Source organism: Malaclemys terrapin, chromosome 2, assembly GCF_027887155.1.
Source record: "Malaclemys terrapin pileata isolate rMalTer1 chromosome 2, rMalTer1.hap1, whole genome shotgun sequence".
Classification (NCBI taxonomy): domain Eukaryota; kingdom Metazoa; phylum Chordata; order Testudines; family Emydidae; genus Malaclemys; species Malaclemys terrapin.
In genome coordinates this window covers 89,903,142-89,917,523 of record NC_071506.1, presented here as the reverse complement: position 1 = coordinate 89,917,523, position 14,382 = coordinate 89,903,142, and the positions used below count along the sequence as shown (strand labels likewise).

Sequence of the window (14,382 nt, the reverse complement as noted above, 5' to 3'; positions counted from 1 at the left end):
CCTCATCCCTGGCAACACCCCAAGCCTACACCCCCCAGAGCCCTGACCCCCTCCTGCACATCAGCCCAGAGCCCCCTCCCACACCCTGAACCCCTCATTCCCAGTCCCACCCTGTAGCCCTCACCCCTGCACCCCAACCCTCTGCCCCAGCCCTGAGCCCCTCCCACACCCCAAACCCCTCATCCCCAGCTCCGTTGGGTCATGGGCACCAACAGTTTTCTTCAACTGGGTCCCCAGAAAAAAAGTTTGAAAACCACTGACTTAGATGGTTTGCTAGTCTGAGTCCCTGTAGGGCCCGCGAGAGGAACTAGCCCCTCCTCTTTGCCTCCGTCTCCATGGCACCCGGGAGGGGGCCTGAAGCAGCATGGTCGCGGATTAATTACATCACCCACTGTCTGAGGTCGCGTCCATCCGAATAACTAGGTGACCATAGTCTGCCTGTCTCGAGCTGGGAAACTCGGCCGTGAGGATGGAATCGCGTCCGCCTCTTAATCCTCATTCAGTATTGAAACACCGGCGCCCCCAGTCCCTGCACGCCCCGGTGATGCACACACGGAGGGAAAGCGGGCAGGCAGCGAAGAGGGCACGCAGCCAGGGGGCTTTCAGTGCCGCAGCCGCGGGGCCGTTGGAAAGAGCGGACGCGCGTTGCAGGGGGAGGGATTTCTTTAGTCCCCGCCCCTTGCTCGTGCACGGGGGAGGCGGGGTGGCCTCTCCTCTGGGGCCCATGGAGCTGCCCACCATCCACAAGTGTCTCCAAGTGAGTGAGCCGCGGAGGCTCGGGGGGCGGATGCCTGCGAGGGGCGCTGAGGCACCGCAGGGGCGGGTGGTTCCCAGATTCAGCGCCTCAGCGGCCGGCGGGGCGATACTGGCCCGGCTGCGCCTGTGAAAGGCGGCGCTGGCTGAGGTGCTGCCCCTCAGTGGCCACGGCCGAGTCCCCGCTGCTCCTCCAAGGCAGAACGGGCCTTGTGGCTGCCGTAGCAACGCCCCCGCTCCCGCGCCACCAGCCGCGTGCCAGTTTGGTGGGAAACGGTCTCACGTGCCGCGGCTGCCTGGGCCTGGGCCTGGGCCGGGGGCGGGGGCGGGGGGGTTGCTCCCGTCCCGCGCTGGGCAGCGCTCTGTGGATTGGCGCTTTCACTGTGCCCCCCCCCCCCCCCCCCCCTTGGGCTCAGCTAATTCGTAACCCCCGTTTGGGACTTTCGCACCGCGCCGGGGGTGAAAAACCCTCTTCAGCTGGGGAACTATGAGTGTAAACCACAAACACTGGCGGGGGGACTTGGAGGCACGGGTATTCCTCCATACTCGTTTTATCTGCCCCTTCCACCAGTTACCCAGACTGCAAGTCCATAGTGTTGTTTATTCTTTACCGTTGATGTACAGTATGCGCTACTGTTAGCTGCGTTTTCCACAACATGATAAATCTAGGTACCTGCTTAAGGACCAAGTCGATCGAGTCATTTTACTCACATAAACCTGATTCATCAAGGTACTGAAACATATGCCTACCTTGGTCTCAGAGTTTAGTGGGATTATTTCCAGACTAAAGTTAGAATTGTACATTTTTTGCAAAATCAGGCTCCTAATTCCAGTCATGCAATTGGTTCTATAGGGGTCAGCCTGCATGGATATAATTAGGACCAGGTGCTTAGTTTGTAACTACCTTTAGGATAAAAGGAGATGAACACATTAATTGCTCACAGTGACCACTTGGCATTTAAATGGTTAAGCTATTTATGTTGTTTTCATTGTGTTTATTTAGCTCTTGCATGTTTCCAACATCTTAAATTGCTCTCTTGCTGATTAGAAGATGAAGTGTATGATGCTGTTATTTATAATAGCTGAACATAAACTTCTTAAGATCTACCAATCTAGTTACCATTTGGATTTACAATATCCTAATTCATGTAAAAAAACCCAAACAAACCCATTTGAAGTGTACTTTTTTATTTTTAAAATTTGTCTTATAATAAACTTATGACCCTGATCCCACAAACACTTATGGCATCCTTAACTTTACTTGCTTGAGTATCCCAATTGACTTCAGTGTAACTACTTATGTATAAAGATAATCAAAATCATAAGTGTTTACAGAAATAAGCCTAATCATATTAGAATAGTTGGCTGGGGAACAGTACTGCAGAAAAGGATCTTGGGGTTTCAGTGGATCACAGATTGAAAATGAGTCAACAGTGTGATGCTGTTGCAAAAAAGGCAAATGTCATTCTGGGACATACTAACAGGAGTGCCATGTGTAAGTCATGGCAGGTAATTCTTCTTCTCTGCTTGACATTGATAGGGCCTTAGCCAGAGTACTATGTCCAGTTTGGGATACCACATTTAAAAAGTGTGAACAAATTGGAGAGAGTCAAGAGGGGAGCAAAAAAACCAACCAAACAAAAAACGACTTGGAAAATATGAGAGTGAAAAAATTGGGCATGTTTGGTCTAGAGAAGAGAAGACTGAGGACATAGACATGAGAGTCTTCAAATATGTAAAATCTTACAATAAAGAGAATGATGATCAGTTGGTCTCTATGTCCACTGAGTGTAGGAAAAGAAGCAATCATTTTAGTTTGTAGCAAGGGAGATTTGGGTTAGATATTAGAAATTTTTTCCTAACGATAAAGACAGTTAAGCAGTGGAATAAGCTACTTAGGTGAAAATAATATAAATATATAAAGTGCTTTTCATCCTAAAGCTATTTATATACTAAGAGCTTCAATGGGACTAATCATTTATAAAGCTTAATGGGGGAGAGATAGCTCAGTGGTTTGAGCATTGGCCTGCTAATGCTCGGGTTTTGAGTTCTATCCTTGAGGGGGCTATTTAGGGAACTGGGTAAAAATCTGTTTGGGGATTGGTCCTGCTTTGAGCAGGAGGTTGGACTAGATGACCTCCTGAGGTCCCTTCCAATTCTGGTATTCTATGATTCTGTGATAAGCACAAGTGTGTCTGCAGAATTGGGGCCTATGTTTCAAAGTATAGTCCAACACAGCAGTTCTCAAACTTCATTGCATCGTGAGCCCCCTTCTGACAACAAAAATTATTACATGACCCCAGGAGGGCGGACCGAAGCCCGAGCCCACCCCAGTCCTGCTGACCCGAGCTGTGGGGGTGCCCAAAGACTTCTGCCCTGAGCAGGAGGCATGTAACCTTAGCCTGCCTTTCTAGGGCTGAAAGGCCATGGGCGGTGGGGCTCAGGCTTTGGCTTTGGCCCTAGCAAGTCTAATACCAGCCCTTGGGGTCCTGACCCACAATTTGAGAACCTCTGGCAACAGCATGCATATCTTCTCCCTCTTCTCTGTGTATAGAAACATATTTTTCACTTGATGCACTGACAAAATAGAAGCATTTGGTACTGATTAACTAAACTGTACAGAGGATATTATATCTTTTGTGTAAATCCTAAGGAAAGTGTGTTCGGGTTCATTCTCCATAAAAATATTAAGCCAATGGCTTTCTGAAGTACCTTGCTTTATGCATATGAGTGACCCAGGGTAAACATACTGGGGTTTATAAAAATGAATGTTAATCAGAAATGTTAGGAACCCACATTAATATAGCATTTGAAAATTTCATTTGGTAAAATGTTTTTCTCTTACTTTCCAGCTCAATAATGAAAACGAACAGCTACTTAGGAAGCTGAAAAGGCTGCGTAGAAAAAATCAACAGCTAGAAAATGATTTGGCTCAGATCCAGGAGAAACTGCATCTGGAGCAGTTAATGCATGACTATGTCACAAGCAGAGAGTAAGAATTATTATTTCCCTGGATTAAAGTCTCGATTTGAGACTAGGACCTGTATGCAGGGATGACATTGCCCTGCAGAACTTGGGTACTTGTCCCCTGATGCCATCTTTTAGATCAGGGATTCTCAACCTTTTTCTTTCTGAGGCCCCCCAACGTGCTATAAAAACTCCACGGCCCAGCTGTTTTTTTGCATATAAAAGCCAGGGCCAGCGTTAGGGGATAGCAAGCAGAGCAGTAGCCCCGGGGCCCCATGCCACAGGGAGCTCTGCAAAGCTAAGTTGCTCGGGATTCAGCTCCGGATGGCTGGGCTTGGAGCCCCAGGCTTCAGCACTATGCGGTGGGGCTTCGGCTTTCTGCCCTGGGCCCCAGCAAGTCTAATGCTGGCCCTGTTTTGGCAGACCCCCTGAAACTTGCTTGTGGCCCCCAAGGGGGCGCCAGAGCCCTGGTTGAGAACCACTGGTTTAGATGAGCCATTAAACATAATTTGTTCTGTTTATCTTTGTTGGCGGTCCGTGCAAGGAAAAAAAGGGATGATAAAAGTCTTGGGGCACTGCTCAAAAAAGAGTAGAGGGCAAGCCTGGTGCTCTGGACAAAATTCACACTGTCAATGCAACAGCAAGTTCTAATATCTATCTCTATGTATGTGGCTGCTGCGTTTGCTTACTCAGTGTGAAACCAGTATCCAACTTAGTGTAAAGTGCTCTATGTTTATTTACCATCAAAATATCCATCAGTGAGTGTAATGTGCAATACTTTAAATATGTGCAGTATTTTCAGGAGGACTTTCCATACAGAGTGAAAAACATGAGAAGTGTAAACTTGTATTTTGAGGTCAAAGGAAAAAATGTCTTCATTTATCCTTCCTACTTTAAAATGTCGCATCACAGTTCTGAAATCTGTTTGCATTGTTGAGTGGGAGAGAGACCATCCTTAAGCTGTTGCATTTATTTCAATTAAGTGTTCAGGTTCAAACAGAATCCCACTTATGGCACGAGGGAGGTGGCAGTCACAACAAGGAAATGAAAGTAGCAAGCAAAAGTGCCAGGTAAGTTCTTCTGGGGACTTGCTTATTTGCAAGGTTAATGAAGCATGTCTTCTCTCACTGGAACTAGCATACTTTAAGGAATTTATATGGTGATTCACTTCTCTTGGGTAGAATATGGAGTATATTATTCATGAGAAATGTCATGGGTATATTAGATGTTGCTTGGAAGTAACTTTCAGTGTGTTTGAGGGAATTCAAATTCCTACATTATGCTATAGAAATGAAAATTCATTTTGTTTAAGTGTTGAGAAAGGGAATGCTTTGACAATGCTTCAGACAATGAAAGTAGAGAAAAATATATAAGGCTTGAGTAGAAATTTTCTCCACAACTCACTCACTTGGGAAAAATAGAAGGAAGTGAGGAAGCTTAGGGAAAAATGGAAAGAAGTTAGGAAGCTTGTATAGAGGAGAAAGATAAATGACATAATTTGAGGTTAGGAATCTAGAAGTATTAAATGTAAGTCATTCGTTGGACAGTGCACTGTCCAATATAAAACCACAGCAGTTAAATCATCCTATTGCTTTAGTCTGTTATTTTTTAACAGGAAGTGATTTATTTTACATTGGGGTTTGTGAGTTATTTCTGGATGTAAACTCTCATAACTGGCTTGTGATGTGAAGGGTACAGTTTTAGTTCAGTTCCCAGAAGGAGCATTAAGGCTGTCATCATGCTATTTGTAGTGCATACAGGGGCTGCTTTGCTTGCACGGAGCCCTATTAAGTTCATTGGGACTCCATATAGTGTAGCAGTCCATTCATGCTCTATCAGTTGCAGGATTGGAGTCTTACATTTTATTTGTCAAGGTTTTGGATCAAATTAAAGATTTGAATACATATTTTGTAGGACAATAGTTATTGGGAAGTTCCCTGCAGGAACCAAACTAACAACCCCCACCCTGCCATGAATTCTCTGGGATGATCGCTTTACCCCTCCCCCCACCGCGTGGCTGGTATCAGGGAAGATCCCCGCTAGCCAAACGCGAAAAGCTCTGGGCCAATTCCCCGCCCCCCCCCGCGCTTGGCTAACTGCAGGGAAGAATTTCTTTTCAGCCACAGGCAAACAGCCCAGTAGGAACGGCCACCTCTGTCCCCTTAATTAAATTCCCGTATTTCAACCAGGTTACCATGAGCAATATCGCTCTCTTGAGGATTACACAGCGAGATAAAGAACGGATGTTGCTTGAATGCCAGCAAACACCGGGACCATACGCTGCCAGGCTTTGTCATGCATACCAGATTACTTGGTGCAAGCATGGCATGGTCAAGTGTCCTACCATGGAGGACGGAATAAGGCTGCACTGCCCAGAAACCTTGTGGCAAGGCTTTTGGAGTACCTCCAGGAGAGCTTCATGGAGATGTCCCTGGAGGATTTCTGCTCCATCCCCAGACACGTTAACAGACTTTTCCAGTAGCTATACTGGCCGCAAATGCATCCCAAGTCCTCAGGGCAAAGTAATCATTAAAAAATGCTTGATTTTAAAACAAGTTTTATATTTTAAAAGGTAAACTCACCTGAGGTCCCTTCCATGGGGTCATGGTCTTGGATACTGGGTTGGGAGGGTACTTCAGTCAGGCTGAGAAAAAGATTCTGGCTGTTGGGGAGAACGGAGTGCTGGGTGCTCTCCGCAAGCTCCTCCTCCTCTTCCCCGTCTGCAGAATCCTCAGGTGTAGCTGATGAGATTATCCCCGCCTCGGAATCCACGGTCAGAGGTGGTGTAGTGGTGGCGGCCCCCCCTAGAACTGCATGCAGCTCGGCGTAGAAGCGGCATGTAAGCAGCTCTGACCCAGAGCGACCGTTTGCCTCCTTTGTTTTTTGATAGGCTTGTCTGAGCTCCTTGACTTTCACGCGGCACTGATCTGAGTCCCTGTTGTGGCCTCTCTCCATCATGCCCTTGGAGATTTTTTCAAAAGTTTTGGCATTTCGTCTTTTCAAACGAAGTTCTGCTAGCACCGAATCCTCTCCCCATATAGCGATCAGATCCAGTACCTCCCGTACGGTCCATGCTGGTGCTCTTTTTCGATTATCGGCCTGCATGGTTACCTGTGCTGATGAGCTATCTGTGGTCACCTGTGCTCTCCACGCTGGGCAAACAGGAAATAAAATTCAAATGTTCGCGGGGCTTTTCCTGTCTACCTGGCCAGTGCATCCGAGTTCAGATTGCTGTCCAGAGCGGTCACAATGGGCACTGTGGGATAGCTCCCGGAGGCCAATACCATCGAATTGCGGCCACACTAACCCTAATTCGAAATGACAATATCGATTTTGGCGCTATTCCGGTCGTCGGGGTGGAGTACAGAAATTGATTTTAAGAGCCCTTTATTTCGAAATAAATGGCTTCGTTGTGTGGACGGGTGCAGGGTTAAATCGATTTAACGCTGCTAAATCCGAATTAAAGTCATAGTGTAGACCAGGGCAAAGTGTCCATTTCAGAAAGCACAGGGTTCTTCACATAGCCAGTTGCATTTTGTTCTCAGTAAGAGCCCAATCCAATACCCACTGAAGTCAGTGACCTTTGAGTCAGGCCTGAATAGTCTAATCCTTAATCCATGAAGTCATTGGGTCTACTCATATGAGTAAGGGTTGCAGGTATGAACCATACATTACTGTTCTTTGTTGATGTGTACATACAGTTTATGTGTATGTATTTTGGATTTATTTCGTATGAATGTTGGTATTTGAATGGGCATATTTCTTATACACAAGAATACCAATAATTCGGGTTATTACCTAAGATTATGCTCTATTTCTAGGAGTTGAACATATTAATGGTGTAATAGGAGAAACATCCATGCGTATTCACTAGTTCAGTGGTTTTCAAACTTTTTTTCTGGGGACCCAGTTGAAGAAAATTGTTGATGCCCACGACCCAACGGAGCTGGTGGTGAGGGGTTTAGGGTGTGGGTGGTGCTGGGCCAGAGGGTTGGGGTGTGGGGGTCCGGGCTGTGGGGTTGGGCCAGGAATGAGGGGTTCAGGGTGTGGGAGGGGGCTCTGGGCTGGGGCAGGGGGTTGGGGTGCAGGAGGAGGTCAGGGCTCTGGGCTGGGGGTGCAGGCTCTGGGGTGTTGTCAGGGATGAGAGGCTTGGGGTGCAGGAAGGGATTCCGGGTTTGGGGGGGGGGGCTCAGGCCTGGGGCAGGGGGTTGGTATGTTGGAGGGGGTCAGGGCTGGGGCTGAGGGGTTTGGGGTGCAAGAGGGGCTCTGGATTTTGGGGGGGACTCAGGGCTGGAGCAGGGGGTTGGGGTGCAGGAGGGGGTCAGGGCTGGGCTGGGGGTGCAGACTCTGGGGTGGAGCCGGGGATGAGGGGTTTGGGGTGCAGGAAGGGGCTCCATGTTTGGGGGTGGGCTCAGGGCTAGGGCAAGGGATTGAGGCATGGGCATGGACTTATCTCCAGTGGCTCCCGGGCAATGGCACAACCGGGGTGCACCGCAGATCGCCCTGGAAGTGGCCAGCAGCTGGTCTGGGTCCTAGGTGGAGGCGCACGACTCTTGCCTGTAGGATCTCCTCTCCCCCCCTCCCCCCCCCCCCCAGTTCTCATTGGCCGGCAACCAGAGTGCGGAGCTGGTGCTTGGGGCGGGGGCAGCACAAGGAGCCCTGTGGCCTCCCTGCCTAGAAGCCAGACCGCTGCTGGGGCACAGCGCAGTGTCGGAAAAGATAGGCACTAGTCTGCCTTAGCTGGGTGGCATCGCAAACGGGACTTTTAACATCCCGGTCGCGACCCATGGATTGAAAAATACTGCACTAGTTAATCTATGGACCTGATTTATGTAGACTCAGAGATATGAAATATAACTACAATCCAAAGGGTTTCCGTATAACTAACACATTAGCAAATGTGAGCAGGCTTTTTTTTTTTTAGGTTCTGGTATGAAGGAATAAAATGGTAGTTTGCATGCTATATTCAGCAATTCATACATTTTTTTTCTGTTATTAGAATACTTCAGATGTATAATAACCTGCAGAAACATTATGACAGAGAAATCAAAATAAACCAGGAACAAAGTGAAACAATTAAAAATCTCACTGTAAGTAGTGACTGTTCAGTTTTTCAAATAATTTAATGTGACATTTAAGGATAAGTTTTGAGCTTTCCTAATATTTATATAAATGGTCATGAATATTTCTCTTTTCATTCTCTCTTTCTTTTCCTTGTTGAGTTCACAGGTGAATGGTCTTATTTTGACTTTAAGAGTAAATTCTGTCACTGCTCTCTTCAGTCCACGACTTCAACGTTGATTGCCTTTAGGCTATTTTTGTAGATATTTGTAAGAACTAGCTCAATCTAACTGGAGTTAGTGTTCATTGTGTTGGGATAAACACCATTTTTGCTATTGCCAGAAAAAAGAGTTGCATAATTGTTAGTTTAAAAACTTCATATTAATATTTCATAGTTAAACAACAAAACAGATTTAAAAAATCCAGTTATGTAAATGTAGCCACTAGATAGCGAAAATTGTTGTATTTTAGTATTTACTTTTAAAAATGTGGGACGTGCTGTATCTGACAATATTACGTAATATTTCAAACTAATATTTCCCCAATACATTTAAATTCTTTAAGTGCCTCTTCAGATTTATGCACTCTGATTAATCATTTTTCAAAGTAAAGTGTCATAGTTGTTTGGCTGATATCAGTAAGTTCAGATCAGGACCAGTGTAAAATGTTTCATTTTTTTTTTTGTGGGAGGAGGGTTGGTATTTCTTATTTGTGTGTATGTATTTATAACAGATTTTTGAAAAAAATTGGTGTTTGCAGGATTTGCCTCTTATCCTCCATGGTTTTGCTGGTAAATTCTGTTCAATTTAGATACTGGGAGTTTTAAATTGGTGCTAAGAGATATTTCTAATCACATAAATCTGAGATTGAATTTTTTTGTACACTTCTGCTTTAAATTTTCTATTTTTTTTTAAACATAGATTAAAATTCATGAGCTAGAGCATCAACTTCAACTACAAAAGCAAAGAATTGAGCAGCTGGAATGTAAAAAGGTCTCCCAGAAGGACAACACTGTTTCTGGAGTAAGGACTCCAACAGCAGAGAGAGAAGTAACATTTTCTCATAGATGCATATGTAAAAAGAAGGAAGCCTGTTCTTGCAAATATTTAGGTAATAGCTATGTGTGGCAGTTTACAAAACAAACATTGACTCCCTGCTCTGATGCTTTTATACATGTCATTTCTCATCAAAGAGGATGCATTTCATCCTAAAACATAGGGCTCACTCAAGGCAACGTGTTTCATTTAGCCATTTTTCAAAGCTTAATAGCACTTCAGATACTACAGTAAGGGCTATGTGAAAATGGCCCTCCTGATCAATAGATCTACGATTTAGTCTTACATTTTTTTATTTTAGTGACAAAAAACGTTTGCTGCTTTTTATTTTTGCTTAGACCTATAAAGCCAATGTAGCTCTGGGAAAGGAGCTGTAGACTATATCTTGTGTATCAACATTATTTACTATGTTATAGTCAGCTGTACCTGTACAAACCCATTGGAGGCAGTCTTGTTGCACAGGTATGCAGCTTCATACTTTTGACTTCAGAATCTTAATTTTTGGTGATGATGTATGAGGGAGAACCTAGCTAGATCTAACATTCCCCCACCCCCCCCTTTTTTTTTTTTTACAGTAAACTGGTCACCTTTGTATGGAAGCTAAGAGTCAAACCTAGACCCAACACAGTATAATTTTTATTTTCTAGAATAGAGCAGAGTGGAACAGGATTTTATCTAACTAATGGAGGAACCCATCAGAGGAATAGTTTATATATAGAGTGCCCAAACTACTGTGACATCAAGGTTTTTATTTAAAGCCAAGAACTCACTGCAATTCCGAAGTCCTCAAATCATGTGTGAGAGTAGAGTTTATGATTGTTGGATAGAATGCTAGCAAAGCAAAAATCTCAGAATAGGCTTTTATAAAAATTTACATAAAAACTATCCCACTGGCAGATCCTGTGATCTCGTAGTGGTTGGAAATGTGTAGGATCAAATTTTTAAAGGTAAATTATTTTTTTTCTAAAATACTGTTATGCAAATTACTGCTCATAACACCAAACACTGGATGTAGTATAATATGATTATGACAGATGTCTGAGAAGTTAATTGTAATGATTAAAATATGAATTTTTAATTTGAATGTAGAGCTATTGCTGCTTGAGATTCAAAAGCTGAAGAAAAAAAATGAGAAGTTGTCTAGAGAAAGGAGAATGCAAAGAAATGAATTACCTGGATTAGACAAGGTAACTTCCTTTTAGGGTAAATTTCATAATAGACAAATTTATAAAACTAACATCTTAGTGTATATTAGCCATAGAAGAAGTACTTGCTGTTGTACAAATGGACTCCAATATGTGTTTGCTTGTTAGCATTTAAAACGTCTTTGGTTTAATCTCCTCCATACACACTTGTTCAGGAAGAGGAGTAACTGAAATTCAGATGAACTTTTGCTTTTACCTGCTTGATTCTCTTGTGAACACGCTTTTATCTTGGGTGACTTCTGTCTCCAGTTCTCCACCTTCTTGATAAATCGAGAGATTATTTTCTCTGTGTTACAGAGAAACTGACTGAAGTGTAAATCGATTGACTTAGTTTTGCCCAACAGATAGATAATTGCATCGAGAACAAAAACAAATTTCCCAAACTAAGTATCCACTGCTGCTCTGTAATATTTGTGAGCAGAGGATTATTCTCCCATGGAGTTAATTATTCCTAGGGCAGGACTTTTCACTCTTCTTTGCTGGGCTGTTAAAATTGACATTTAGACCAAGGGGGAAGGGAGTTAGTGGGAAGTGTTGGTAATTCTTGAAATGAGATGGTAAGAGTTGGAGGGCTAATCTTACTGTTCATCTCAGTTATTGAAATATCCAGATGAAAGTTTTCTTCTTTTTAAGCAGCAAATTTCCTTTCAGTTTTTTTTAAAGATTTTTGTGTTTGCATAAAGCTAATGATTTCAGCTCGGTCCTTTTGATTGGAGGACAAACATTAATCCATTGGCTCTTGGACTGGGACATTTGTAACACATGCTGGCATCATTGACATTCAAATGATTTGGGAACTTCAGTCCAGTTAGGTGCTTTCGTAAATTTTATGCTCGGCGTGTAGAGAGTAATCCTAATAATTGTATAGTCATGAATGTTCGTTGAAGAATAAATTCAGATACTGATATAACTTTTCACTTGTTTTCAGTATTAACTTAGTGCTTCCTCTTGAAGGAAGTACTACCTTGTCCTGTTATTCTCATCTGCTCCAACAGGTTTTCAGCTGGGTAGTACTTACAGATCCAGCAGGAAGTGATATTGGTGATTTATGGTGTGTGACTGTTTTCTAAGAATTGTTACGAATCAATATGGCCCAGCCTGATGTTTTATTTAGGAGGTAGGGTTACTACTGTGTGATTGAAAATCTCATATTTCAGATGAGAGATCTGTCTGAGGACCTAATTATTTGTCACTAAGGTTGTTATTACTGATATATTAGTAGGTGAAAGCCTGTGATATCACATGGGCATGGCAGTTGGGCCACATAATCCACAGTCTATGCAGCCTTTCTCATACAACCAATACAACCGTTGCATGCAAATTAGCTATAGAGGAAGGGCGGTGATTGGTTGAGTTACCTCTGATATCACAATGGTCTAGGACTCGTGGCTTGGCATAGATACATGCCTACTGTAGCTACACACCACACAGGTGTAATTCATAAAATCAAAGTGGCTGAGAACATAAAAATTGGACAGTAAAACAGTGAATCTGGTGATATTCTGAACAAAAAGAGCTCTCAGCCATGCTTGTAGCTGTTTCTGTCTCCTCACGCTGACTCAATGGACATTGTAGGCTTCACAGTGACATACAGAGTAACAATTGTGGAATTTTATTATACAGATGACTACAAGATGTGTGTGGCAGGTTACAAAACCAACATTGACTCCCTTCTCCAAAGCACTTAGTCAAAGTAAAAACAAGAGAAGAAAACAGTAAAATCTGGAGGCATCTTTATCATGTAGTCTCTTTTGAAAGTAATAGATTCTGTGTCCCCTTTCAAGCTAGAGTTCTGGGTGATTACATTCTGCCTACTATTGCTAAACTTCCTCTGTAAGTGATTGGGATATGCTATTCTTTTTCTGTCCTAAACTCTGAAAGATTGCCTGTGCAAGTCATTGCCTTGATTCCTCCATTACTGAAATCCGTATCCATACCTTAGTCTCCTCTCTCCTTGACTATTGCAGTTCCAGTCTTTACGGACTCACTCCTAACTCTCAGCTCTCCAGACTCCATGATGTGTGGAATTCTGCTGTCTGGCTTTTGCAAATACAGGGAAATGTAACTACATTTCCATTATCAGACACCTCTTTTGGCTCCTGATTCACTTTGAGATCCCATTGAAACCCCTTTGGTTTTTTTAAATTTTCACTGATTTGTTCCCTGTGTCTTTGTGGACTTTGTTTTCTCTCTTGAATCCATTTTACTATCTCTGTCCACACCACTGGGTTTGTGTGACTACCTTTCCTTCTTGCCATTTAGAACTACCTTTTTGTCTTTCTGCAACATTGACTCTTCTCTCTTTTCCTTCTCTCTTAATTTCTCTTGCTATCGTATTTTTTACTTTACTTTTATTATTTGTCTGTAAAATATTTTGAAACTGTTTGTATGAAAGATGCTATATGTATAAAAATTGTAAGCTGTTGTGCAGTATTGCAGTTAACTGTCACATCTCAGTTCAGATGTGGTTGCAGCCTCACCGGTGACCAAAGTGATTCCTATGTGTATAATTTGAAGAGTACTCTGAGGGTACGTCTATGCAGCCCACAGCAGTGAGTGTCAGAGCCCGAGTTGATAAACTTGATGTCGCTGTGTAGACGGTTGTGTAGATGCTCCGGCTCTGAAGCCCACCTTCCTCACCAGGCTTCAGAGCCTGAGCTCTGGCCCAAGCTGCAATGTTTATGCAGCTGTTTTTAGCATGTTAGTGGAAGTTTGAGTCTATCAACTCGGGCTGTGAGACTTGCTGTGTCTGTAGGCTGAAGAAGGGAAAAATTTTGACGTATGACCATAACCTTCCAATGGCTAATGGGAAATGTAACTAGAAAAAAAAAAAGATGAATACTGAATTTTCTTTTTTAGGAATTTTTCGACGAGATAGAAGATTTAAAGTATGCTCTACAAGAATCAATAAAACTGAATAATCAGTATGAAAAGTGCTTGAAACACATAAGTTCAACACATGGATTTGCTTTTGCCGCACCTTATACGACTATTACTAGTTACAAAACTTAATAGAAATTAAACATTCCATTTAGATTTTTAATGTTGAATTCTCTCCCCAAAACACAGACCAACCTGGTTACCAGGTTAGCACTTCATTTTCCACAATAAAATCATGACTTCCTTGACTCTAACATGCAATTTTACAGTGTTCTGTATCTTTTACAATGACCTTGTGCCTTTGTTATATAGTTTTTGAATAAACTGTCCTTTTATCATTTTGTTTAGAAATTCAGTGGTTCTGTTTCATTTGTTTAAAATGGATGTTGCAGGAATAAATAATGTGCATTTTTTATAATCTTTGTATTTAAATTTGACTAATTGTCCAGCTTTGGCATTTT

The 14,382-nt window shown here is 43.1% G+C and overlaps 1 protein-coding gene across 4 annotated transcripts; it reads left to right on the top strand.

The window, feature by feature from the left end:
* The first annotated feature begins 664 nt into the window (after positions 1 to 664).
* LOC128831696 (centrosomal protein of 290 kDa-like) lies at positions 665 to 14,262 on the top strand. 4 transcript variants are annotated; one of them, XM_054018375.1, is made up of 7 exons: positions 665 to 757; positions 4,704 to 4,790; positions 5,910 to 6,292; positions 8,720 to 8,810; positions 9,702 to 9,891; positions 10,926 to 11,023; positions 13,901 to 14,262. In XM_054018375.1, exons 1-7 carry the CDS (start codon positions 725 to 727, stop codon positions 14,051 to 14,053), a joined length of 1,035 nt encoding a protein of 344 aa, XP_053874350.1. In that variant the 5' UTR covers positions 665 to 724; the 3' UTR covers positions 14,054 to 14,262. The 4 variants fall into 4 exon arrangements, with proteins under 4 accessions (XP_053874350.1, XP_053874353.1, XP_053874351.1 ...); XM_054018378.1 differs by lacking the exon at positions 5,910 to 6,292 and adding an exon at positions 3,606 to 3,745; XM_054018376.1 differs by having other exon boundaries at positions 12,665 to 13,994.
* Positions 14,263 to 14,382: the final 120 nt, after the last annotated feature.

Coding starts and splice junctions, on each gene's coding strand:
- LOC128831696 (XM_054018375.1), top strand. CDS start 725: ATGGAGCTGCCCACCATCCACAAGTGTCTCCAA. Junction 758..4,703: donor CCATCCACAAGTGTCTCCAA/GTGAGTGAGCCG, acceptor ATTTCAATTAAG/TGTTCAGGTTCAAACAGAAT. Junction 9,892..10,925: donor CTGTTCTTGCAAATATTTAG/GTAATAGCTATG, acceptor ATTTGAATGTAG/AGCTATTGCTGCTTGAGATT.